This window comes from Colias eurytheme, chromosome 27 (genome assembly GCF_061535395.1).
Source record: "Colias eurytheme isolate Ceu_HAF_F1 chromosome 27, ilColEury1 Martin Lab GWU primary, whole genome shotgun sequence".
In the NCBI taxonomy this organism is placed as follows: domain Eukaryota; kingdom Metazoa; phylum Arthropoda; class Insecta; order Lepidoptera; family Pieridae; genus Colias; species Colias eurytheme.
In genome coordinates, this window is record NC_143006.1 from 1,265,110 (window position 1) to 1,292,393 (window position 27,284).

Here is a 27,284-nt window from a genome sequence, read left to right on the forward strand (position 1 = left end):
TAGGCAGAGGCGGCTCGCCCTAAGAGCGTATACGCACTATGCGGGTAGCCGCATTGCGGGTAGCCGTCCGGCTGACCGCAATCACAATTATGTACGTAATATTCATTTCTATGCGCACTGTGCGGTCTGCGGTAGCCGCATCGCAGTGCGCATAGAAATGAATATTACGTACATAATTGTGATTGCGGTCAGCCGGACGGCTACCCGCAATGCGGCTACCCGCATAGTGCGTCTACGCTCTAAGGAGCGCTGGTGCAGTGAACTCCCATAAATAATTTTAATAAAATCATACTCCTTAATTTAATTATTAACATTAATTATTACTATTTAAAATCAATCGTAATCTTTAAAACTACTGTTAATACCCATGAATATATCCATCATTCCATCATCCCATACACCTGTATAATACCTACTGTATTATGTAACGCGCGAAGCGGAGCGCTCACGATTGCGCTCCAATGAAAAAAGATTTAGTACATTTCCTAATACGAAATCCAATAGGAGTGAAAGAGAGGGTTTTGCCAGAGCACTGCGCGTGAAACAAAAGATTTTCTATGGAAAAGTAGCAAAATTCGGAGCGCCGCACCCGCAAACGTTGCCGGTTCGTTTTTACCGCCCGGCAGGACAGCGATTGCGACGTTGCCAGTTGCTACGTCTATAATATAAACAAACACTCGACTCTCGAGTCAACTTCAATGCACGCGCGCGATTCATGCAATTTTCTAATTAAAATTATAAAATACGTGTTGAAATAGCCTGTACTTATCAGTATTACTTGTGAGTGTTAAAATGAACAATAATTTTAATTATAATGTGGCGTTCATTAAAAAGTGTGATAAAACGTTACAAATTCGGCTTGAATGTAAAGCTAAGGGACCGCCCACGGTCATAAAACGTGCTGTTTAAAATTTATAACGTACGTAAAGAGGACATGTTTTAATTTATGATCACAATATCTTAGAAACGAGCTTTCTCGCGAACGGATATTGTCACATGTAAAGTAAATTAAAAGTTAATTTATACATTGCTACATATTGTGTTTACATTTTGATCGCAAAATATTGTGTTGAGACTTTAGGCAGAAATGTACTTATATGTACTATTCGACGATATCGACGATCATTATAATTTATCATGTTTCAATTATGAGCAAAAATAGTTTCTTAATATTTTCATAGAGCAAAGCAAAACTCATGCATGAGTTTTGATACGGATTCAATTTTAAACAGGTCAAGCCAAATATTAAATCGTTAATATACTTAAAACCTAATATGTTCTAAATATGTGTAGTTTAGAGCTTAGCCAAAAAAAAATGTAGTCGCAAAAGTATACTTATCTCCCAAGTCATAATTAGTAGGTACCTACCTACTAATTTTAATGTGCGATTACCATTACACTATAAATTAGCCCAATACTCCTACTACTTACTAATTACTAAAAAACTACAATAATGTGTGAAAAAATCACTTCTTCATGCAATAAAATATTAATTAAACCTACCCACAAAACATAAAAACATAAAACACACGACCCTCCGAGACGCGACTTGAATAATTTACGAGCGGCTATAAAAAGTGATGTTTTAACTAATTTTACGATATCGTTACTGGAATTAAAAACTTTACGCTAATTACCTGCCTATGGTTTCGTTCGGGAATAGGTGAAAACAATAATTTAGTTTAATATGTTTGAATAAAGTGTCATAACTAAGTTTTTAGTAAATAAAACGTCATTTGTAAAAGCTTTTTAATACGTACCTATTTCCGTATTCTATGCGATTATATAGATCGAAACTATTTATTTTAAAAGACGATTATTTTAAACCGACTTAAAAAGGAGGTTATCATTTATTTTACGTTAAATTTTATCAGAAAAATACCTCATGAACGAATCCCGTTTAAAATTCTTGCCCAAAAGCATTAATAATCCTTAATTTGAAACAAAACAATTAAACTCAATGATACATACAGTCTACCAAATCTGTCCATCACTACATAATTACATGGTGATTGACATGCCAGACGACACAAATACTAAGCCAAAGACATACTCTTCAAAAATATATCGACACTATTTTATTTACATTACCTACCTATTGTTCAAAAATTTAGATATTTTCGTACATAGTTACTATATAGTAAATCTGTGTGTTTTACGAACTTCCTATTAGTAGTGTTGCCAAATATCAATCAACGTGGAAGGTCAACAATTATACCCAAAGACTAACTAGATACACTAATTAATAGACTGAATCGATTACACATTGGTCGCTCAGCCAAATTGTCTGCTTCGTTGGTACCTATAGCAGATTCTGTTAATAAAACTTCGCTTTTTGTTTTATTTTCTATCGAGATAGGATTGAGAAATATCAACAATAGAAGCTGTTTGAACGCGCTTATCTAAAGAACTATTGGACAGTATTTAAAAATAATTTCACCGTTAGATATATACGTATTCCTTGAGTGCTATAGGCATAATATGTAACTCGAGCGAAGCCGTCTGGACCGCTGTAGGTACTCAAATGTGTTAGGTACCTATTTTTTTCCTTCCTAAGATTCTTAAAATATATAGTATGGAGATATTTAATCCTTCCAAATATTCTAAACGCGAAAGTTTGTTTGTTTATTCATTTGTTTGTAAGCCTGTCTTTCTACAGCGGCTATAGGCTACATCGTCGGCTAAAACATTTCACAAAAATACTATCTTTACTATAAAAACCAAAACAAATACATCCACAATATAATCTCAAACGTACCAATTAGTACGATGGGCGCGTCGCGTTCCGCTAATTACATACAAAAATTGATTGAACATCGCTCAATCGCACGTGAACTAATCCCTGCTTTGCTGATTGCTTTTTCTTTGTGAATGGATATTATCTTGATAGTTAGTGAGCCTTATATTAAATAGGTATTGCACTCATAAGTCATAACTAAAATCTATATTTTAGAAGAGAAGCTTCTTTAGACGCGTTGAGAGTAAAATTTCAAGGTCGCGTCATGGCAATACCGTCACGTCATGGAATAAGGCAACGATTTTGATATCTTTGAATCTTGCCAAAGAAGTTTCACTTCTGCCACGTGTGCTATTAAATAACTACGTAGGTAGGTACTTTTCCTACGTGTATAAAACAAAATCGCTTCCCGCTGTCTGTCCCTATGTATACCGTAATATATTTGAAACTAGGCAACGGATTTTTATGCGGTTTTCGTATACGATAGGTTTTCGAGATGCTTTTAGTATATAATTTGTCAAGTTTTTGACAAAGCGGGCGAAACCGCGAGTGGAAAGCTAGTTATAAATATAAAAGATTTATACATTTTATCTAAAAGTATATCAATTTAGTCACAAAGGCCAAATTTAAATGCGTAAACAAAACTTGAAAGGGTTAAAATAGATTGGAGGGTCGAAATTAATAAGAGTATACATTCAGGCGTGACATTGTAAAGCTTGTATATTTTAAAGACCATTTACTTAATACAGTTTTTTTTTAATTAATGACTACTTAAATCAAGTATTTCTATACCTCTTGTGTTATTCTGATGTATAACCTATATTACTGTAAAGTTTCATCCAAAGTCATGCAGCAGTTTTTTTTTTAAAGAGATAAAACGCTCACATCCATCCTCACAAACTTTCGCATTTATAATACTAGTGGGATATATTTTATATTGATAATTAACTGTTCAAATTTCACTACCTATAACTTATACGAATACTAACCTATCTCTAAAATAAATTACAAATCAGATACGTTTGAAGTAACAGACTATCCAAGTATGTTACATTCTTTAATTACAACACTCCAAATAGTTTTTACTTTTAAACCGTTTCGCACGTGATCGCTTGGCACGCTTGCAGTTCAACTACCTCAATTAAATATGACGTATACACGTCACTCGTTAGTTACGCTAATATTAAGATTAACAAAAAGTAATTATTTTACGTGCATACCATGAAACTAACAACACACTTACAACATGGCTGTCAACAGAGGCTTCGACACGGTCCAGCGAAGGATGTAGGTTCGAATTATGTCAATCATTTTTCTTCTATTGCAATGTTATAAATAACGATAAATCAAATAAAATTATAATACTTTATAAGGGCTTTTTGGCGAAACAAATAATAAAATTACGAAAAACCACCTCTCTACACATTATCCATTTAGAAACATATTCTAACATCCAACGAAACTACCAAACTTTTTTCGAAATCGTTTACAATTCTCAATTAGGTACATCATTTCAAAACTACACCACTATTATGCCTTCTCTCAATCCAATAAGACATTGATACATGTAGTACTATGTACCTATACATATACCTCTATAAAAAACCCCACACGAGGAGTGTGGGGTTTTCGCTATACCCCCGGGGACATAATTGTATTTTTATGCCCCACAAATCCCCATCGAAATATAGGTTTTGGGACAGTTGTAATTGATTGTCCCACATTCCTAAGTAAGCAACGAATAACCAGTGAAATATTAAAGAAAAGTGTACATTTATCGACGTAAATATACGGAACTAATGCGTTGATTTTGATAAAATTCACTACATAGTATAAAACAAACACGCTGTTTGTTGTCTGTCTATCCGTAAGCATGCTAAGATCTTTACAACTACGCAACAGATTTTGATGCAGTTTTTCAGTAGGTAGATGAGCAGTAAGAGGAAAGTTTTACCATATAATTTGTTAAGTTACCTATTAAAAGTAAAATCTAAGAAAAATATCATAATTTTACATTTAATATTTCTACATAATATTCATTGTTACCTTCCTTCATTTTCATATTAAAATATATATTTATCATCCCACCTCTACACTATAGATATTTCCTGAAATAAAAGCACTCAAAGCTTTGAAAATGTCTCATATTTATTTAACACCTAAACTCGCCACTAAAATAACTACATTCGGGAATCGGGGCAAAGATTCGGCTCATTCGAATAACTATAAATTCAGTGTTTTATGAGCGACGCGTCACGTGATATTTCTGTTTCTAATAGGCCAATGTTTCGACTTTCGAAGTATTTTCGATGTATTTTCTGTCGAATTACTATAGGATTTTAATATATCAGGATTTATTTTGAGGAAGTATTACTATTTCAATTTTAATCTGCTTTTGTCACTCTTTTCTTGATAAGTAAATATAGTCATCAAGTTATGCAAACGTATGAATAAAAATACATTTCTACGCATGCAAAGGACACGACCTAACATAAAAATAACGACCTAACAAAAGTAGGTTTACGAAACTCGTATCATATCTTAAGTAGTTTTTAACTTTTTTTTTTTCAACACAATACACCACTGTCTATCCTCCACATATAATATCAAAAAGACTATCAAATTTCACCTATAAAATATTTAATCCAAAATCCCGCCCAAAATTTTCCTAAAAACGTCACCACACAAAACCGCATAACTATTTCCATAGCAAGATTCAACTTTACGACCTATAAAAGCGTAGTACGTGGAATACCAATTACTTCACAGCATTATACACCTTACACCCTCGTAATAAGACTTATAATCGCGTGTAAATATATAAATTTCAGTTTCATTCATACAACGGATGTTTTGGTTAGAGGTATTACGTCACAATACATCAGATTAACAATAGATATAATGTGTTCTGTAATTAGCGATCCATCAAGTGGGCAAAACAAATAAACGGTGTACGAACAACGTCAAAATATTTGGGCACCTTCCTGTTGTAAGCTTTAGCAAACTTCTTATAAATAACTGTATTTGGAGAGCGTAATTTGTACAAATTACAGTAAGGGCCGATTTTTCAATACCTGGTTAAAACTTATCCGTCCAATAAAGTATTACACGATAATATTAAAATGTCGCCAGTAAACTGTCAATTGCGGGCAATAAGAATACATTTTGAAATGGTAGTTTTATACGTTATTCGACGAATAAGTTTTATCCAAGGATTGAAAAATCAGCCCTAAGTATGATGCAATATGACTGGTAGAAAATCAACAGGAATATAATAGATAAAATTAAACCTACAAAAATTAACTGTGTAGGTTTCCACCTTATCTTTTGTGTTAATTGTTATTAATGTCAACGAAAATTATTGTATTAAATGCCATGCAAATAATCTGGATCACAATGTATAATAATCCAACGGTTTTTATAAATCTTACGGCGATATTAACAACAATACGAACACAAAAATGTAGTAGATAATATCAGTAGCAGTCCAAAACAGTCAATAATTTTAAACCCTTTAAATAACGCACATCCCCATCAATTCATACAACTTCATTCCACAAAAAACCCAATAACCCATTACAATTCAATTCCAGCGATTAAAAAAACCCACCCACTCAATCCCCATAAAGTTTAACAACCCATAGAGACCCATTGTCCCATAGTGCATTTGAAACGAAAAAACAATTGTACCTACGACGTAATAAAAAGTCAAGTGCGAGCCGGACTCGTGCACCGAGGGTTCCGTATAAACCTATTTTTTATTATGGTGTAACTTTAAATTTACGCTTTTTCCTTTATCTGTGCTATAAGACGTTTTTTTGTACCAAATTTCAAGTTTCTGTGTCCACGTGTGTGGAAGTATCCTGTAAGTTTTGATTCCCTTGCAAATCTCAAAATATGCCCTAAATATGCAGCATAAACGGTATCTTTTGATTGGGTTGGATTATAAGTTTCATTTTTCACAGCTTCAAAGGACAGTAGACTTGAGTATTCAATATAAAATACAACTTGGTACCACGCGTTCATGAGCAAAATTGCCTTGACCGACAGACAGAATGACAACAAAATGATCCTATAAGGGTTCCGTTTTTTCCACTCGTGGTTCGGGACCCTAAAAACAATTGCAAAACATAAAAAGCAAACTCTGCCCATTATTTGGGACATTAAACGGGGTTATCTAAAGGAATGCCGTTAGAGTACATTGGGCGGAATAATGTTTAGTATGAAGCCTGCTTTCTATAGACTACTGTGTAAATGTAGGTTTTTCGTGTCCTATTGTTACGGCACTTGATATAGACATAGTTAAAAAAATTAAACAACACGCTTTAATAAGATAATCTCTTGTATAAAGTTTTCGTTAAAAGTGAGTCAAAATCGATTCTAAGAGTCAGTTAATCCTACTAATATTATAAATGCGAAAGTTTGTAAAGATGGCTGGATGGATGTTATTTATATTACAATGAAATTTGGTATGTAGGTAGCCGAAGACCCAGAAAAAGACATAATCCCACAGGAACTATGCGGGTTTTTCTTTGAAAACGCAGGCGAAGCCGTGGGAGGAAATCTACTAAAAGTATTAAGCATACAAACAAACAAGTAAAGCTAATAAAACCATATAAAAAAGAGAAGCAATTTGTAAAATCTGTTCATTTCTTGATAGAAATGGCGTAAGAAGAAAGAAAATCAGTTTAAAATCTATTTATATCGCGATAGAAATAGAAAAACTTTTACTAGATTGCTTGTCGAGTTTTTGTAATGGGATAAACTTTCTTTATCTAATCTCTTATCTATTTGAAGTTTTTCTAAAGATTCCCTGTCGCGGTATTATAATCAGATCAACTTCTTCATTGAATCTCTAATTAAAGACTACAATACAGCCGATAAAATAATATCAATAAGTAGTTTAATTTACGTTTGAAAAAGAAAAGCCACATTCATATATATACAACGAGTAAAATCATAGCTTTCCGAAAAAGCTTAAATATTTGTTAGTCAATCACACAAACGACATAAGCTTATATTATGTATTTAATTTTTTAAATTGTAGGACAATATTGTCCAACCAAAAACATAACCTATATGAATGTAACTAAAATATTGGACAAAATATTGTCCACAAAAACAACCTATTTACCTTACCTCTATTACGTAAATAGACCAATATAGTTAGGCCGTGTGCACACAGGTCCATCAATTTGCATAGTCTAATAGACTATTATATGATAGCATAAGTGTGTCTGCGGGCTTAGCTCCGTATTAGCATATTGAGTGCACATGCCGTTTGCATACACTGTACACTCTAAGATTAAGGCACGTATAGTTAAAAACGTCTTGAATATTGATGTATATTAATTTCAGCATATTAATTCGCTCGTATGGTAACCGGATAAAACGCCTTTATTAGGGCAGGATACAATTTATCAAATGTAATCAAGATTGGTTTGGCTGTTTTGAGCATGAAAAAGATTAGAAGATTATCAAATTCATAATTATTTATTTGTTTTTTAGCCAAATCAATCGACAATTATAAAATAGAAAGACCGTATGCTTTCTGACAAGTGGGTCAAATGTTTTTAAACATTCAGTATTACAATTCATATTAGAAAAGAAAGAAAAGACATTTATTGTAATGGCTTGCACAGAGAGAAATTACAATTACATTTATAATTCAAGAAGATTTAATACTTTAGACATTAGTGCGGTAATATAAAAATAATGACTTCAAACTGTCCTTTATCGCATAAACATTGCAACATATATGTACTTAGGATTTAACTTCCTCTTAGACCAAAACAAAAGGAGCTTTCGAATCTAGGGCACGGAAGGCTATCCGTAAATAAAATCGATTGGAACAGATGTGATATGAATACTTGCTTGATCTTATGTGGGACGTTTTCTAGTTATATTGGATTATAGATGTAGTAATTATTTCGAGTAAATATGTCGGTGACACTTGTTTGTAAACTTACTAGTAATCACATTTGTAAATGTTACATAATTATTAATGTTATTTTAGCCGTGACAATCTGTAAATGGTTACTGAACTACTGGTCAGATTTGAAAAATTATTTTAGACTAGATTTCCGCCCGCGGCTTCGCCCGCGTTTTCAAAAGAAAACCCGCATAGTTCCCGTTCCCGTGGGAATTCCGGGATAAAACCTATCCTATGTGTTAATCCAAGTTACCCTCTATATGTGTGCTAAATTTCATTGTAATCGGTTCAGTAGTTTTTACGTGAAAGAGTAACAAACATCCATACATCCATACATCCTACAAACTTTCGCCTTTATAATAGTACTAGCGGTCCGCCCCGGCTTCGCCCGTGGTACATATTTACGTTTTCTCTACATAAAAACCATCCTCGTACTTCAAGGAATATAATAAAAAAAGAATTATCGAAATCGGTTCAGCCGTTCTCGAGTTATGCGCTTACCAACACATTTTGCGATTCATTTTTATATATAAGAAGAAGATTAAGATAGCCCATTTATCGTGGGAGGCCATAGGCTATATATATACATCATCACTCTAAGACCAACAGGAGCGGATAAATGCGGGTAAAACCGCGGAGCACAGCTAGTGAATTATAAAATAAAACGTTACCTACCTATATAATCAACTTCCCTACATATTAGTTTATACGAGATAAAAGCTAAAATACGGCAATATAATTTATTAATAAACGTAATTTTCTATCGAGTGTATATCGAAGGGTATAACGAAGTTATAGCGTGTATAATTAAATAATATACGATAGTGCGGCACACAGAGCGATGGAGTAAAATAATGCGGAAGCTTTTAAAACATATTACCTACTAGCGGTCCGCCCCGGCTTCGCCCGTGGTACATATTTCTCAATAAAAGGTAGCCTTTGTCTTTCTCAGGGTCTCAAGATTGTCTGTGCCAAATTTCATCAAAATCGGTTGAGAGGATTATGCGGGAAAGCGTAAGAGACAGACAGACATAGTTACTTTCGCATTTATAATATTAATATAGTAGGGATACCTAGATGTACATATACCTATGTAAAATGTATTTATTATAAACCATGTGTTTAATTCTGGGGAATGAACATTTCCGTCGCAATTGCATAATATTACAACATATATATTACTAGATTTCCGCTCGCGGCTTCGCCCGCGATTGCAAAGGAAAACCCGCATAGTTCCCGTTCCCGTGGGATTTCCGGGATAAAAACTATCCTATGTGTTAATCCAAGTTACCCTCTATATGTGTGCTAAATTTCATTGTAATCGGTTCAGTAGTTTTTACGTGAAAGAGTAACAAACATCCATACATCCATACATCCATACATCCTTACAAACTTTTGCCTTTATGTTAGATAATATAATAATATAATATATAATATAATAATATTAGATATTAGATATTAGATAGATATTAGATATTAGACTATGCAGATATATGTATTTAATGAATAATATTTTGTAATATGTGCAGTAGAACGCTAGGCATATCGTTAAGAACAAGTAGACTAAATGTTCACCACGAGATTATACCAAAATGATCAATGAATCGAATCTAGTCCTTGTTATTTATATTTACAAATAATTAAAACCCGTTCTACATAATTCCAAGAATCGTGACCCGATTACACCAATATTAATCCTTAGACTATAATAACTAAGCTACCATCACTTGAACAATCTCCAATACAATAAGATCGCAAAACCTAAGCCCAATAAACGTTGACAAACTTAAAGGATCCCATTCCAGTTAAGCTGCGACGATATGAATATTAAATAAGCTCAGAGATAACTCCGTAATAAGCCGATGAGATGTACCCACATTTGTGGATATTAGCATTTGCCTCTAGGTGTCATATCAGCAGTAAATACTATTTAATATACATTTGTTAGAATAATGCCACTAAAACTGTTTATAGTATGTAGTTTTTATAGCTTTTAATAAGTTTGGTTTAGAATGGTTCATCAAAATGCAAAGCAATTAAAATTTCATTTAGGTATTAGACAAATATCAATAAAGTCGAAAAATGCAATCCAGATGACTTGCTAAACTGAAGAAAAACACGAAAAACAAACAAAAAATATTTGTATCTGTTGTGTTTAACTATTATAATAATGATCAAGTGACATTACATTTGTATCAAGTATATCAAAGTACCCACATTATAATTAATAATTAATATTACATACAACAGTATCTGTGTTTGATGTCATAAAAGACGCTCTAGAATCTCTGTAACACCTATATTATATACCTAATCCAAAACCTAAATAGCATATAACGAAAAAAACTAATCTTGAAAAGCGTACATATGTATATCTAAATGTACCTACACAAAAATTTTATACTAAATCAAGTCTTCAAGAAAATCTCATGATACACTACATTTCATAATGTAAGTTATCTTTTACGAGAATAAAAAAGACAACAAGACAGGGAAAAATATTGAACACGTCACGAAACGGTATAATTTATCAAGAGTCAACGAGCACGACATAATTCATCATTATTCACTATCCGATAACAGCGGCTTTGCCTGCGTTGTTTCGGTAATCATTTTATCGCATGTTTGGCTTAAAAATTGGATTATCTGAAGATTACAAAATGTAGCTTATGTAAATTAATTATTATGTATTTTTCAATCATCAATCCTGCATTAGATTGTTTATACACATGTTATTAGGGATTTAAGGAATCTTTATTTTCGTATAACTATAAAAAAGGGTTTACTTTTATCAAATACTAATTGTTATCAATAACCTCCAATGAAATGAGTGAATTAATACTAGAAACAAAGCTTCTCCTGCAAAATTCTTACCTATTTTGGTAGAGTTGTTACAAATGGAATAAAATGTATTAACTATTAACATACCTATTTTAATCCTTTTAATGATTAGGATATATTTTTGATTAAATTACGATATAATTCCCGTACCTATTTGTATGTTTTAACCTGCCAGGCAACCTATTTTCTTTCTTCTAAGGGCCGATTTTTCAATGCTTGGATTAAACTTATCCGTTCAATAAAGTATTACACGATAATATTAAAATGTCACGTAAACTGTCAAATACGGGCAATTAGAATACGTTTTTAAAATGGTTGTTTTATACATTATTCGACGAATAAATTTTAACCAAGGATTTAAAAATCAGCCCTAAGAATATCAAAACTGCACTGCAAATTCAATAAATTACACATCCACAAGTATGAATTTACACACTGCCTATGCTAAACGTTCGCTACATTAACCGAAGCTTATCGTCGGACGTCCGGAGCGCGGTTTATCTTAACCCGCCGCCATCTTGGCCGCCATATTGCGGCGCCATTTTGGATTTATCGCGACGATCGTGTTCTTTACCTACCTACTAGATGTGAGGCGAATGTGCGTTTATCTCGGTGTTTAGGAACTGAGAGTGGAGTTATATTTTTATATGGATATTTTATTTTATGTGCACGTTAAGGGTTGTAACTTGTAAGTGAATGTATGTTATCTTTTCGTAAAAGTAAATGTTCAGCTAACTTGTCTGTATAGACTCGATACCTTCAGTAATATAAGCACGAGTAAGTATGTAACATACCTGCTTCTTGTCAACTATGAATATAGAATAAAAATGTGGCAGGTCCATCAAGGAATAAATAGTACGAAAGTTTCATATTTATACTTTAATACAAAGACAGATTGACTTATCCAATACCTACGTCGTAAAATATTTAAGCAATAATTTCAGGAAAACAACACTAGAGGCAATAAGAACAGACATTGATTAATTACAATTTGTGTATTACCTACCCTCTAGAAGTCTCGGGATCATGTTAATCCCATAAAGTATTGAGTATTAAGGGCTAACAAAGACCGAGTCCCTCTTATAATTGAGCCCGAAGTCTAATTATAATCCATTGTGTAATTATATACGTATCTATTTCATACAATTATAGTACATCGTTTTTAATCTGCATTTGTTTATTTTTTCAATACATATGTTTCATGCGTTATTACAATATGTTTTCAAAAATGATTTCTGATTGGTTATGAAAAAAAATGTAAATTCGAATTCCACTTTTACGTTTTACTAGTGAAGTTATAAATATTAGCGAAAATTACTTATAACCCATAAATTGCAAAAAACTGAGAAACTTACAGTAACGTATATATGTGGTACAATTAAGCTTATTACATATGTAGTACGTAAATATGTTATGTAGATAAAATACAAAGATTCATTCTGACAGAAAAAAATCTAGCATTATTACACAAAGAAACTATAAGGTACAAAATCTAGATCCCGTAATATCATAACTAACCCTTTCTTACTATAAAACGTGACCGACCCTTCCACGACGTCAAGTTTTCATCGCTAAAGTTTAACCAGTCCTTTCGTTTGAGGGTCACCTCGGCAATGTGATATATCATCTTCTGTATATATAACTAGTTATATTGTAGAGAAAATATTTTTTTTTGGTTTGTTAATTACGAGTTTCAATCAGTTTTTAGCATTATAATCTACGTCTATCATCTAATGTTAACGTTACATAGCTTTTTCGTTTGTAAGCAACAAGGTATGAAGCTACTGGGCATGTATATTGTATACCTAATGTATATGGATATTTACATAATTAAAAAAAAAATAACCAGCAGGAATCAAATTTATTCCTTAGTACATAATTTGTTTTTATTTCGGATCAATTTGTAGAATAGTAAGGTAAATCTGCCCAAAACTTCTTATGAAAAGTATACGACATATTATTTACATTTTTTTGTAAGCATATTTATTTCTAAACAATCATCCCAGCATATGTAATAGCTTTTAAATACACGTAAAGAAGGAGGTCGCAGTTGAAAACGGACCCTTATTATCTTAAAAGGTTTTCTTTCTTTTGCAAGGGACCTAAAAATATTTGTAGCAATATGGGTTGATTACAAATGGTAATACGGGAATGATAGGTTACATAATGTTATGTTTATGTACCAGCTGATCCGTGCTCTACGCTCATACAATATTCAATCGAATTCATAAAAACGAACTGTTTTTCAAAATCTTACTTCAAACTGATAGGGTTTCTTATCAGCTTACTACCTATTTTTACCCCGTTCCAATAAAAAATCCTTTTGCTTTTATATAATAAATTAATAGTATTTTCTGATGTTTGATTTTACGCGAGTATTATACATTTAGAAATTACGCTCGCTGTAAAGTGTTCGAAACGTCGGGAAAATAATAGAATGAATAAATCGCGTTTAAAATCCGTTAAAAAGTCTTTAATTTCTAATAAATTAATATTAATAAAACATGGTTTACGCCATTTTCCATCCCTATTTTCAATTATATACTCGTAGTTTGAGCTATGTATAGGCACAGAATACTTAATAGTAGTTAACGTTATAGCTGGTATAGGTCAGTCATTACGTCGGTTTTCTTGCTTACTTCTTAATTCCATACCTTTCTTTCCTTCATCTATTACACATTCAAAACCATTCTTCAATATATATTTCATATAAATCACATCACAATCGCTCCCATTGTTGCGTGCTTTTCAAGCTCTTTCTAAGTTCAAACTTATCGAAATACCGCTTACGTCACAGGCTAAGTTTTCACGGTGACTGCGCGCTTATTTAACTTTCGAGTATTTCTATTCAATGGATACTTTTATAACTTTAGATTTGTATGGAAGTTATATTACAACCTATATATCACTACATACTATAACAAAGTCGCTTCGGTTCGTCCCTATGTATGGTCAGATACACAAAACTAATCAACGGATTTTGATGCGCATGTTAATATACTATCATAACTTTCATATTCGCAATAGTGTTAAGTTCGCATTTACAATAGATTATTTTGAAATTGTATCTGAAAATTGTATCTCATATAGCCATAACGCAATACGATCCTTCGCCCACACGACTAACTTACAATAACCAGATAAACACGTATCAAATGCATTACCTTTACACCAATAACGGTAGAGCGTTCACGCAATAAACTATACAAATGAATGGGATTTAGCGGATAGAACGAGCGACCTGTTGCCATAGCAACAAGTTTTACATCCACTGCGCGCCATTACACACGGCATCGATTTAGAGCTGTGTCACATAGACCGCGTTTTTCTAGTTCACATGAGTAAATAAATAGTACAGAGACAAAGCTTCTTAAGAACGAGCAAAATACTAACCTACTTTCATAGGGTTGTTACAAATTAAATTAAATTTGTTTACATCTTCCTAGTGGCAGACACACGTGCGTCATGTGCTAGTACCTCTTTGTAGTGGTACTCTATTTATTTACTCATGTGGTAGTATAGCATCAGACCGACAACGCTCTGACGTGCGGTAAAAACACGTTCTATCTGACAAAGCCAATAGCGTGTAGTACAACTCGTATCAGCATTAAAGCGTGGCGTCAGTTTAGCGCTCTGACGTGCGTTAAAAACGCATACTATCTAACAGAGCCATTAGCTATTTTGTGAGTCATGCGACATAAAATTGATTTATGCGTGATAGCTAGGATAGTGGCCTATTCATTACTATTTATACGCTAGCCACTGACTGCAGCGTCGTCTGATTTAGATACGAATCACTGTCTTGTCACTTTGTTAAGATTTAGTAGTCTGCGTTCAACACGTCTGTGTTTGTTAAGTGCAAATTAAATTAAGATTACGCTTGCAAATTTTGTGTAAAATGGTTTTTTTTGCACATAAATTAAACAATAATGATGCTATAGATATTTAAAATTTAAATATGCACAAATATAAAGTATTAATGAATAAATATTGAAAATATGACCTGTGTATATTTTAGAAACGGTTATTAATTTAACAGCGCACACAAAATCAAACATATTATCAAAGTCCACATTAGACTATTCTCTAAATAAACATAAACAAGACGACAAAACTAATAACGAATCACATCTGATACGAATTACAGTTAAGTCGATATGCAAAGCTTCTTTTTCTATTCTTTTGAGCGACATCACAATTTTAAAATATTTCTCTTATCAATTATAAGATGCTTTTAGTCCATTAAATAATTCTACTTACTCTTATCAAATTAATAGAAATATCGTGACTTTAAAAAGCAAAAAAAAGTTTTGAACGTATCTTCATTATACTGAACACGGCTTTTAGAAACCATTTTTTACAAAGATTTTAGCGTTTTAATCGGTTCTCAGAAAAGTTTCCCTACAAATCACGCGCGAGTCGTTCAGCCTTCCTAACTCTATGGTACGGATTCTCGTTACTTCGATATGAGCGCGGAAAACTAGTCAGTTTGATTTATTCCAATTGTAGATTAGTTGGAAAAATCGCAACTTTCGACTACCCTTTACTTGCCTATACTTGATTGCATTGAAATAGAAAGTTCTAGACTGGTTTATCGATGTAGGTATTATAATTGTGTTTGGATATGGCAGCCTATAGTTGTATAAGTAGGGCAAGGCACGTGGGGTATGTCTTATGTACTTAGATGTTTAATTTGTACCAAATTTCATACCAAAAGTACTAATGTAAACAAAATTACGTTTTAACTATTCATAAGAATTGTTTTAAAACTTTCATACTATCGATACATCACATCAAAACCAATCACCATCCGTCCATCAAGTCACTAGCTACACATAGACGAACCGAGACACACATTACATTATGCAAATATCGTCCCACAAACGCACGTCACTTCGAGGTTTGCGAGCGAGTGACTCGCGATATCTAGTAACTCCATGATTTATGATAAACACGGCTTTGATATTTATTTACCCGACTGCGCTGTAGTGAGAAGAATAGAGACAAAATAAGCAGTAAAAATTGTATTTTTCACGCGGTAGAAGTTTTCACGCAGTTATAATCAAATAACTAACAACTTGTGTAACCTAATAATTCAATTCATTCTTCATAAAATTGTATTTCAATAAAGTATTATTCTTAATTTACGTAGGTACGGTCTACAGTTCTTAAAACATTACATTAGATTCAAAAACTCCTAGATCGTGATTATTATTACTACCAAATCTTTGTAAGACGATAGCTATACACCATTACAATTATACAGGGTGTAATCGTTAAGTGTGCACAGGCGATGTTTCCGTAATGTGTACAGATAACAAAAAACTTTAAACCGATATCGAAAGTACTTAACCTAATGAGTAAAATGGCCGTAATAAATTTTTAAAAATAAATCGAGAAATATCAAAAAAAATATCTTTAAACCCTCCCATACATTAAGTATGAAATATGAATATCCCATATACATTTAATATGAAAGATTTTAGCTTTCTTTTTCTTTTTTTTTGGTTTTCTGCTTTAATTACTTCGCAAATTTGAAGTGACATTTTCCACGTTTTTCCGGACATTTTCACGTATTTTCCGGATATTTTCCGGGATTTTTCCGGACATTTCCCAGGCATTTTCCGGGTATATTCTAGGCATTTCCACGCATTTTCCGGACATTTTCACGCATTTCCCTGACATAGCCTGTAAATGTCTGGAAAATCCCCGGGAAATGCTCGGAAAATGCCCGGAAAATGCCTAGAAAAATCCCGGAAAATAACCGGAAAATGCCTGGGAAATATCCGGAAAATGCGTGAAAATGTCCGGAAAATATCCGGAAAATGCGTGAAAATGTCCGGGAGAAGCGTGGAAAATCCCTGGAAAATCCTTGGAAAATATCCGGAAAATGCGTGAAAATGTCCGGAAAATGTCCGGAAAATATCCGGAAAATGCGTGAAAATGTCCGGGAGAAGCGTGGAAAATGCCTGGAAGATCCTTGGAAAATGCCCGGAAAATATCCGGAAAATGCGTGGAAATTTCCGGAAAAACCGTGGAAAATGCCTGGAAAATCCTTGGAAAATGCGTGGAAATGCCTGGAAAATATCCGGAAAATGCGTGAAAATGTCCGGAAAATATCCGGAAAATGCGTGAAAATGTCCGGAAAATATCCGGAAAATGCGTGAAAATGTCCGGGAGAAGCGTGGTAAATCCTTGTAAAATGCCTGGAAAATGCGTGAAAATATCCGGAAAATGCGTGAAAATATCCGGAAAATATCCGGAAACAGCGTGAAAATATCCGGAAAATGCGTAAAAATATCCGGAAAATATCTGGAAAATGCGTGAAAATATCCGGAAAATGCGTGAAAATCTCCGGGAGAAGCGTGGAAAATGCTCGGAAAATCCCCGGAAAATGCCTGGGAAATTCCCGGAAAATGCCTGGAAAATGTCTGGAAAATATCCGGAAAATGCGTGGAAATGCCTGGAAATGCCTGGAAAATATCCGGAAAATGCGTGAAAATGTCCGGAAAATGCGTGAAAATGTCCGGGAGAAGCGTGGAAAATGCCTGGAAAATCCCCGAAATATGCCTGAGAAATGTCCGGAAAATGTTGGGACATGCGTGGCCATGCGTGGTGGAAAAATCGCCTGTGCACACTTAACGATTACACCCTGTATATACTATATTTTTAATATATACATAAGGTTGGGTCGCCTAAGATCGGACGCATATGCCGAAAATTTTATACGTACTGTATTTTTTATTTTATTTCTCATGATTCGATGTCGTTTTTCTGTTGCAGTCAACTGTAAATTGATGACAAGAAAATATTGTTTAACCCCTAATTTTTTGGTTTGCGTAGATGCTATCTATCTAAGCAAATTTAGAGCCTAAAAAGCAGACTTTTTTCGACTTACCATAGTGAAGAAAATAACAGTTCGGCCGAAGATCGGACTATGTAGTATCTTCACTTCTATGCGTTTAATAATAATGTTAACATTAGGAAAACATCCGGACTTACGTCCATACATTGAGCATCCATTATTGAGTCAGGAAATTCCTCAAAAAATTTGACAAAGAAGTTTTTTTTTTATTGCGTTTTTTTAGTCCGGTCTTCCCTCCTCATCCTAATTAAGTTTCTCAAACTTTTATCCTCCGTGTTCTAGGACTAAATAATGAAAATGTACCTAAGGTCTGATAGTCATAGCGTCATTGGATAGTTAAATATATTAAAAGTTAATAATTATTGCGCATTATTGCATAAGGCGCAGTCAAGAGCTAAACTTCGGTCCGATCTTCGGCATTGGGAGGGAAGATCGGATCTTGGGTTGTGAACGTCCTAGGCGTAATCAAAGTATACAGATGGAAAGAGGATTCGCTAATTCTGCCCCAAAATAATTAATTACATTATTTCAATGAAAGTACTCTCCACAATGAGCCATCAAAATTTTGTAGGTAAGATCGGATCGACGATTTTCGCCACAAAATACACCTTTTCTGCTGAATCACCTGTGTACACGTCCCGTCTGGTCGCTGGCCGGCCGCAGAGTGAAGAGAGGGGCAGAACAAAATGGCGGATCTAGTAGTGTTGGTAGCAGTAGAGAATATTGCCTAGTTTGCGAGTTATTCCATGCATCCGATCTTATGTCACATCCGATCTTAGGCGACCCAACCTTACTAGCGGTCCGCCCCGGCTTCGCCCGTGGTACATATGAAAAATAGATGTTGGCCGATTCTCAGACTTACCCGATATGCACAGAAAATTTCATGAGAATCGGTCCACCCGTTTCGGAGGAGTATGCAGACTAACATTGTGACAAGAGAATTTTATATATAAAAAGATGTATAATATTAAAAATCATGCTCATTAGTAATTATAAGTAAAAGTTAAACCTATACGTAAGCAGAATCTAAAATCAAACAACTATTGCAGACAAAAAATAACTATTCCAGCAAACGAGTTAAACTTAAGCCAATAAAATAAAGGCAATTTAAAAAAACATTCCCATAAAACGTGTGGTAATCCCCATACCAAATGCTTACTTGAAAGCAATAAAAACAACCGTTGACGAATAAAAAGCAATCGTATATATTTAATTTATTATTTTACGTTTCGACTTTTTCATCTGCGAAAATACAAAATGTAAACGGTATTTTGGTGTTTTTAAATGTACCTACAGGTAAATTAGTTTGGAGAAATTTTTGCGTTTGTAGTAGTGTATGGTCAGCAAATAAAATAAAACAACATTTTATTTTTAGTTTTTATTTTATACAGGGTTACTTGTAAAACACCAGCAACCTCGCAGGACAAGATAGCTAACATCATAAATAACAACATTTGTTCTACGACTTTTGGCATAACGCAATAAATTATTTTTAAATGATTTTTTAAACTTTTATTGTACTCTCCTTACATTTGTAAGTCTATGTTCTATTAATTATCGGATGGACGACGCGACGCCCCCTTCCCCCTCTCGTTCGCTTTTTGTTTACGTAATTTTTGGGAGGCGTAGAGTTTATAATATTCAGACGGAAAATTAAATGAATATTTATTTTTGTATGAAAATAAAATCTAACAAATTATCAAAAGTCGAAATGTTGTTACTTATGATGTTAGCTATCTTGTCCTGCGAGGTTGCCGGTGTTTTACAAGTAACCCTGTATATATAAGGGATTTTAAATTAAACTATATGTGTTTCTCCTCTGAAAAAGATGAGACTTTATTTTAATATTTGCACATTTAACATACATATAACTTTTACATTAACAATGTTACTAAAATGAAAAATTTACTAACCTGAAAAAGAAACGACATTTAAAGTTTAATTCTTTAGTTTGAGAAGTCAAAGGCTTGCCTCGACCATGTTTTAACACTGGAGCCATATTGAATTAACAATATAAAGTTACAACACTTACACACAAATTAAACACTAGTTATGGCCCTGCCTTCATACAAAACTGCTGAATACGCCGTTCGCACGGGAATAGAATGTGGATGCGATTTCCCTTATAGCATCCAAGCTTACGTCTTTATAATTATTAAACTGTATAAATTCATTCTTTAACTCCGGTCTGCATCGTGCAGACATGGGTGTAAAAGTCTCATTTTAGCTATTAAATGTAGTTTTTAAGTACATCTGAGTTTTCATTTGGGGCCTCCGGCTGCGGGACATGTAATTCACTTCAACAAATATTATAACAATAATAACAAATAATAACAACAATCAACAAATACAAAATTTATCAATTAAACTACGTACATAATAATTATAATTTTTGAATGAAATGTGCTTTATGTTCTAACGCTACCAAACGACTGCACGTGGCACCTGCGGACAGCGTAAACTGGTTTATTCTGGTTTTGTGCGTGTTTCCACTTTCCACTATCAAGTGACGATTTATTTATTTGTTTTGTTTCGTAATTATTATGGTCAAATATTAATTATGAAACAAATTATTATGGACACGATATTTTATTGTTTCACGGTAGTCGCCTTGTCGTTTGCTCAAGGACGTAAAATTGAATGATATATTTTTTTTTATAAAGTCAAAACCATTTTCTTTCAAATAAAAACTTGTTTTTATTGAAAACAAAAGTGTTGCTAGGAATAAGTATAAAGTTAAATAGTAATGTTAGGATATCGAAACATTTTTGTATAGGCCAGAACGATATAGTGGAAACGCGCTCTAAGATCTGAGTAATATACACACCACTACATATGCAAAAATTTCTCCAAGCTAATTTACCTGTACTATCTACTTTTTGAGCTCGTTGAATACACTTTAAAACTTTTAACTCTTTTCAACATTTTATTTTCATATAGAATTCATTTATTGTGTAGCTTTTGTAGTGAAAATTCAGTTTCAATCGAAACAAAACGTTTTTATCGAATTCAAGGGGAGGACAAAAAAGCTTAGTAAAAAGAGAAAGGACAATGTTCAATTGCGAACTATCTAAACGAGTATTGTTCATCGTTCATATAGTTTTTATTTATAAAAGGATCAAAACATCATGTTGCTATGAGCCATGAGAATTCAGAGCCAGTGTATGCAAAGTTTAAATTCGTTTTAGTTTATAATGCGTGTCATTCATGGAAATTTACTTTTGTAATATGTTAGCTATCTCCCATGTACAAATGTTTATTCCATCTTAAAACTTAAACTTTGTTTATTCAATCAAATCTTCAGAGAAAGAGAGATCTTGAAGAGTGCTTTTAAATCGCCACATTACACAATACTACTTCTTTTTCATAACAAAATACCAGTCAGATTTAAAATTAATCGTTACTGGAGCTCACGGAGTGAATACTCTATCTACCAATCGCTATCACTGTACCAAATTTTATCCATATTGGTCCATTGGTGCAGATGCGAAGAAGAGACAGACAGACAAACAGAGTTATTTTCGCATTTATAATATTAGGATACATCGTATACCACTGTCACTAGCATGTCTTGTAAAACCAAGCTGTGTATTAAAAAAATTCTAAATATTCATTTTGCATACACATTCACATGTGAACATCCGACTTGCCTGCTCTTGACCTCACAAGTTCAATAACAATTGTAAAACCCTTTCTCGCATCGTTTACGAAACGAATTATTTTCCTACGCGGCTTTGTAAGCATTTTCTGTTGAAAGCCCTAAAAAGCTGTCGCAGACGGTATTCGTCATTTGCTGTGTATTCAAATGTTTTTGACCCGACAACACAATATGAAAGGTAACAATTTAACTTTACATGTGCGTGTTTTTGATATGTGGTGCCCAAATATTTTTGGAAAGCACATACTGATATTTTAATTAGTAATTATAATACGCACCTAAATCTACGTTTATAAAAGGACGTGTTAGTTAGTTTCACTACTAAGTATAAACTCAACGACTGAACGGATTGTAATAATTTTTTATTGATGGATTTATTTTAACTTGGTATGGGATAATGACTTAAAAATTTGGAAAAGTAACAAAATTAATATGTCATTCGTGAATGTGGTATGTTCTAGTGTTTCAAATATACAATGCCTACATAGGTATTACATTTCTATTGTTTTTATCCTACACTAGCTGACCCAACAGACGCTGTCCTGTCTTCGCGCGAACTGTCAAACGCGTAAAGTTTAACTGTCTTACCACTAAAAGCTTTTGACAGGGTTTAAACTTTAAGCGCGGGTTCTTTTTAATCTGGTTTTGTCGTATTTCACATAGACAACAATTAAAGTGACAGATACCTGGTTTAAGACGAAGTTAGACTGTGTTAAAATTGTTTTGGGGTAAGACCATAAATGCTGTTATGTTTTCTTAATTATTTTGGCTCGTCGGTCATATTGTAATGTATTTGTAATTATATTTGCACTCACCACAGTGATAGGATACGCCGGGTTGATGATCGTGTACAGCAGTATGTGGTTCGGCCTCGCCGGCAGCTCGCGCTTGCGCCGCGGCTCGCCGGCCATATTGTAATTGTTGCCGTTGCTCTGTAACAATAAAAAAAAATGAAATTATTATATTGTATTAATAGCTACTACTGCTAGCGACCTATCCTAGTTTTGCACAGGTGCAATTACACATGTTATATACTCATAAATCATCCTCTGGAATCACTCTGTCTATTAAAAAAGACGCATCAATAGCCATTGCATAGTTTTAACGGTCTAAGCAGGATACATAGGAGGAAAGTGACTTTATTTTGCTATCTAATGATTAAATTAGCTATTAATAACATACCACTTTAAATATAAGAACATTAAAGAATTGAGAAAAGCAATAAAGACGACCTTATCGCTTATCATATCATATCATCTAAGCTATCTAGCTTATATGATATATTTGATGATGATAATATGTACTGTATAAGTTTTTTTTGCTCACAAATTAATAAAAAAAAACACAAAACTCCAATACATTTAAACGTATACAAAAATCTTTCAGCGCTCCCATCCAGTCGTAAAAGCGTAAAACAAATTTCCTTTCATTAAATTATAAACAATGTACTAATTAATACACTAAGTTATTACCGCGGATACGAGCGTAATAAACTCATCCGAAAGACGTTCATAACTACACTATCGCATTATTTATTGCGGCGCCGTTTTATACAAAATTTTAACATGGCGGCGTTTCTTTATTGCTTCTTAAACAAAGCGCGTTGGAAATTAATTTGGCTATTCTTGAAGTATTTTTGGTCTGACAAAATCTATACTAGAAATGAGACAACACAATATAATGCCGCTTTTAATGGTTTCAGTTATATTCTGCAGGCTAAATATAATTTGGTAGAAATCACTCGTAGACGAATTTTTGGTTCTTGAAAATGTCGGCTTCATTACCATGATTTTCTTCGGCGATCGACGTAATGATTAACGGTTAATATGCAGATTAATCGACAACAATTCTTTTTGTACGATCACTATACTTTGGAAAATCAACTGAGGGTGTGAGCCGAGCACACGTGTCAAAAGTGAAACTTCTTTGGCCAGATTCAAAGATACCAAAATCGTCGCCTTACTCCATGACGCGACCCTGATATTTTACTCTCAACGCGCCTAAAGAAGTTTCACTTCAAAATGCGTGTCACAAAGCAAATACGCGCTACCTATACCTACAGGATGCTCTTATTACAACCATCTCATTATACAGGATGCGTGCTTCGTAATAAAGTGTCTTCCGAATATCATTTATAAATAAAAATGAATCGCAAAATGTGTAAGCGCATAACTCGAGAACGGGTGGACCGATTTCGATAATTCTTTTTTTATTATATTCCTTGAAGTACCAGGATGGTTCATATGTAGAGAAAACATAAATATGTACCACGGGCGAAGCCGGGGCGGACCGCTAGTCATTTATAAACTCGCTAGCTAATATTTATTGCAGTCGCTTTAAGGTCAAGTAAACAAGCAATTTTATTCACTGTTCATTTTGCTGCACCATTATTTCCATGTTAAGGCCTTCTCAAACGTACCGATCCGACTACGGTAGCGAACAGCCAACCCGTACGCGATTAGTCTCTATAATATACTACGTAAGAGATTTAATCGCGTACACATCAGATACCGCTCTAGTTTGAAGAGGCCTTAAGGCAAATATTCTTTTCACGGTTGGCTCACGCTAAAGTGTGGAGCAATTTTTATTTTCATTACCTACACCATTTTGGTAACGGAAAGAGAGCATGTTTTAAAAGTCCTTATATTAATTTAAAAAGCTCGTTTAATGTATGAATAAAACAATGCGCTTGTCTTCCGTATGGAACATTAAAAATGTCGGAGTTTAAAGTGTAGCACATATTAGCACAGTGTAGCCGCTATTGAATAACGTGTCTCGATTTGGTCTAGACAAAGCTTCACTATATTTCGTTTAAGGATATTACCTAATATTTAGATTGATATTAAATTTACCTGCCTTTTTTACCATGGAAAATTAATCTTTAAAGTAAAAATGTACTGAAACGAGAATAAATATAATACCTACTTCCAGAATAAACTCACTTTGAAATCCGTCTTATACTTTCTTTACTTTCAACAACATCTTAAACACAAATTCGTCATACAAAATCCATCAACACCATCCTCGATACACACACACAATCACCAAGCAAACCAGTTCTTACCATCTATACCTACATACTTAAATCACCTCGCGAATCTCGCCTCACGATACAATAAACCCCCTACCCCCAGAAATCGGCCTAATTGCATTGCAAACGAAATCATACACCGGCTGAAACGCGCGAGGGTTCAGCAGAAATTAATAAATAAATTAATATCAACAAACAGTGCAACTATCGCAAACAAACGTAATAAGACGTCGCGCGATGAATATTCATCATCACGGCTGGAGGGTTAAGTGTGGTGTTGGTTAACGGCTGAAGCGATTTTTCCTAAAATTACTTCGAAAATATTAAGCATGTCATCACTTCTTCAATAAAGTTTAAAATAATAGCAACAAAATAATTAAGTTATGCCATTTTCATCATATATCTGTTTGGTGTCTCGCAGGGGTGTAGTGTAGTGTGTCCTATAGTCTTTCTAATATACATTGATGAATAGTTAAATATTCTCGTATCTTACATACAAGAATCTACTTCGTTCGACGATAACAATTACAGAAAAGCATCACTTCATATCAACTAATAGATGGTTTAGAATTTAGATGCATAATGTTGAAACCACGTCTACCCCACAAATAATATTAATAAATATTAAATAACTTTGTGTCATCACAACATAAAAACACTAGTAGATTTAACACATTACCTGCTACATATTATCCTGATCTTGATCAAATCAAACATTCCTAACAAGACATAAGTTAGGTAGTTACGTTCTTATATTCTTAACCCGCTTTTCTTATCACTTGTTCCTTCCACTTAACTCGCGATACCATCGCGAAGAAAACGACTAGCGTTATGCAGACTCGATGTAATTTAGTTAAAGCTCAAATTAGCCCCGGACGGAATCAGAATTTTAACGGCTGAACTGTTTTCTCGCGTCCTGGTCTATTGTAGGCAAATTTCAACTTATTAAATACATTCTTTTCATTATAACGTTTTTAGACGTTAAAGGCCTGTTCTTCGAATTAATAAACGTAGGCTTTCATTAACGTCCAGTGAATGTGATATCCAAAAAGATATTATTAAGTAGGTGGGTAACAATTCTAGGAAAAAGGACAAAGTTTATTGAACTGCCTCTAAAAACCTAATTTAAAACATTCGTCATTTCATCCACACCAGCCGAGATTTTATATCGAAATATGTGTAAGGCCTTTGTCGGTAATGTCAATAATGAAAATTCCTATCCTACTAATATATATGCTAAACTTGGATCAAGGATACGAGGACTTTTATCTATAAAAAGCTCCTACACACATTTCCTTCGTGTCAATGATTTAAGTGGTTTTCTGAAAACATTTTTGATATTAAATACAAACCATCAGTATTAGTAGTAACTGTAATTAATTTATTTAACCAAACTTTTTTATTTTCAAACAAAAATTTATCATTTCCATTTTTTCATTTACAAACACCTCTATTTTCTGTTAAACTTTAATCAATTACACATTTGGTTCTAAATAATAATTTCTTTAGAACCAAATGTGCTATTTAATTCGAAGATAAGTTTCATTTATTTGAATTAGAGGGTTGTTCTTACACATTAATACAACTTGTCAGTGATAATCGTGTCTTCCCTTCCTAAAGGCCACTTTAAAAGTTGGCGAAACCGGGCGCCAAACGAAAACACACAGAAGACGCGAATTTCAAAGCGTATGTATTTATTTAGGACACACTTTATTAAAACATCGCCTTTCTCTCGCTGAAATAATATTTTTATGGGTAAATATGGTGGGAGGGTATATTTACATTTTCTTTAACATTTACTGATATAATATATTTTGTTAAGTTGAATGATTGATGAATGTCGATCGACCTTGGACGAAATGAATTAACTTGGAAACATGTTTTTGTAATATGTCAATAGAAATATGAAGAAGTACGCCTCTTTAATAAATGTAATTGAAATTATATTGTTATAATATAATTATTTCAATTAATTAAGTAAAAATAGAGGAAAATCGTGGGAAAACAATTATATACGTATACTGATTAATTAAACAGACTTAAAAAAAAAACTTAAAATAATAACAAATAAGGTAAAACAATTGAAAAGAGTTAATCCTTATTCCCAAGAAACAGAACAAAGTTAATGAATTACATAGCCAAAAATAACAACACGAAAACAGGAAAACAAAGGCAAAACACGAAACAACAATTAGACAAAATTCTTTCGTTACTTTTAAG

At 33.4% G+C, this 27,284-nt stretch overlaps 2 protein-coding genes across 8 annotated transcripts in view; one reads left to right on the plus strand and one right to left on the minus strand.

Annotated features, from left to right (window-relative positions):
* The window catches only part of sm (heterogeneous nuclear ribonucleoprotein L), a 329,990-nt gene that overhangs the window by 217,488 nt on the left and 85,218 nt on the right, over positions 1-27,284 (minus strand). For all 7 annotated transcript variants that reach the window (XM_090117346.1, XM_090117348.1, XM_090117347.1 and 4 more), the window contains exon 2: positions 22,849-22,965. In XM_090117346.1, coding sequence (XP_089973472.1) covers positions 22,849-22,965 — 117 coding nt within the window. The remainder of the gene's footprint in view (positions 1-22,848; positions 22,966-27,284) is intronic.
* The window catches only part of LOC149896742 (uncharacterized), a 349,544-nt gene that overhangs the window by 193,042 nt on the left and 129,218 nt on the right, over positions 1-27,284 (plus strand). The gene's annotated exons all lie outside the window — the stretch shown is intronic.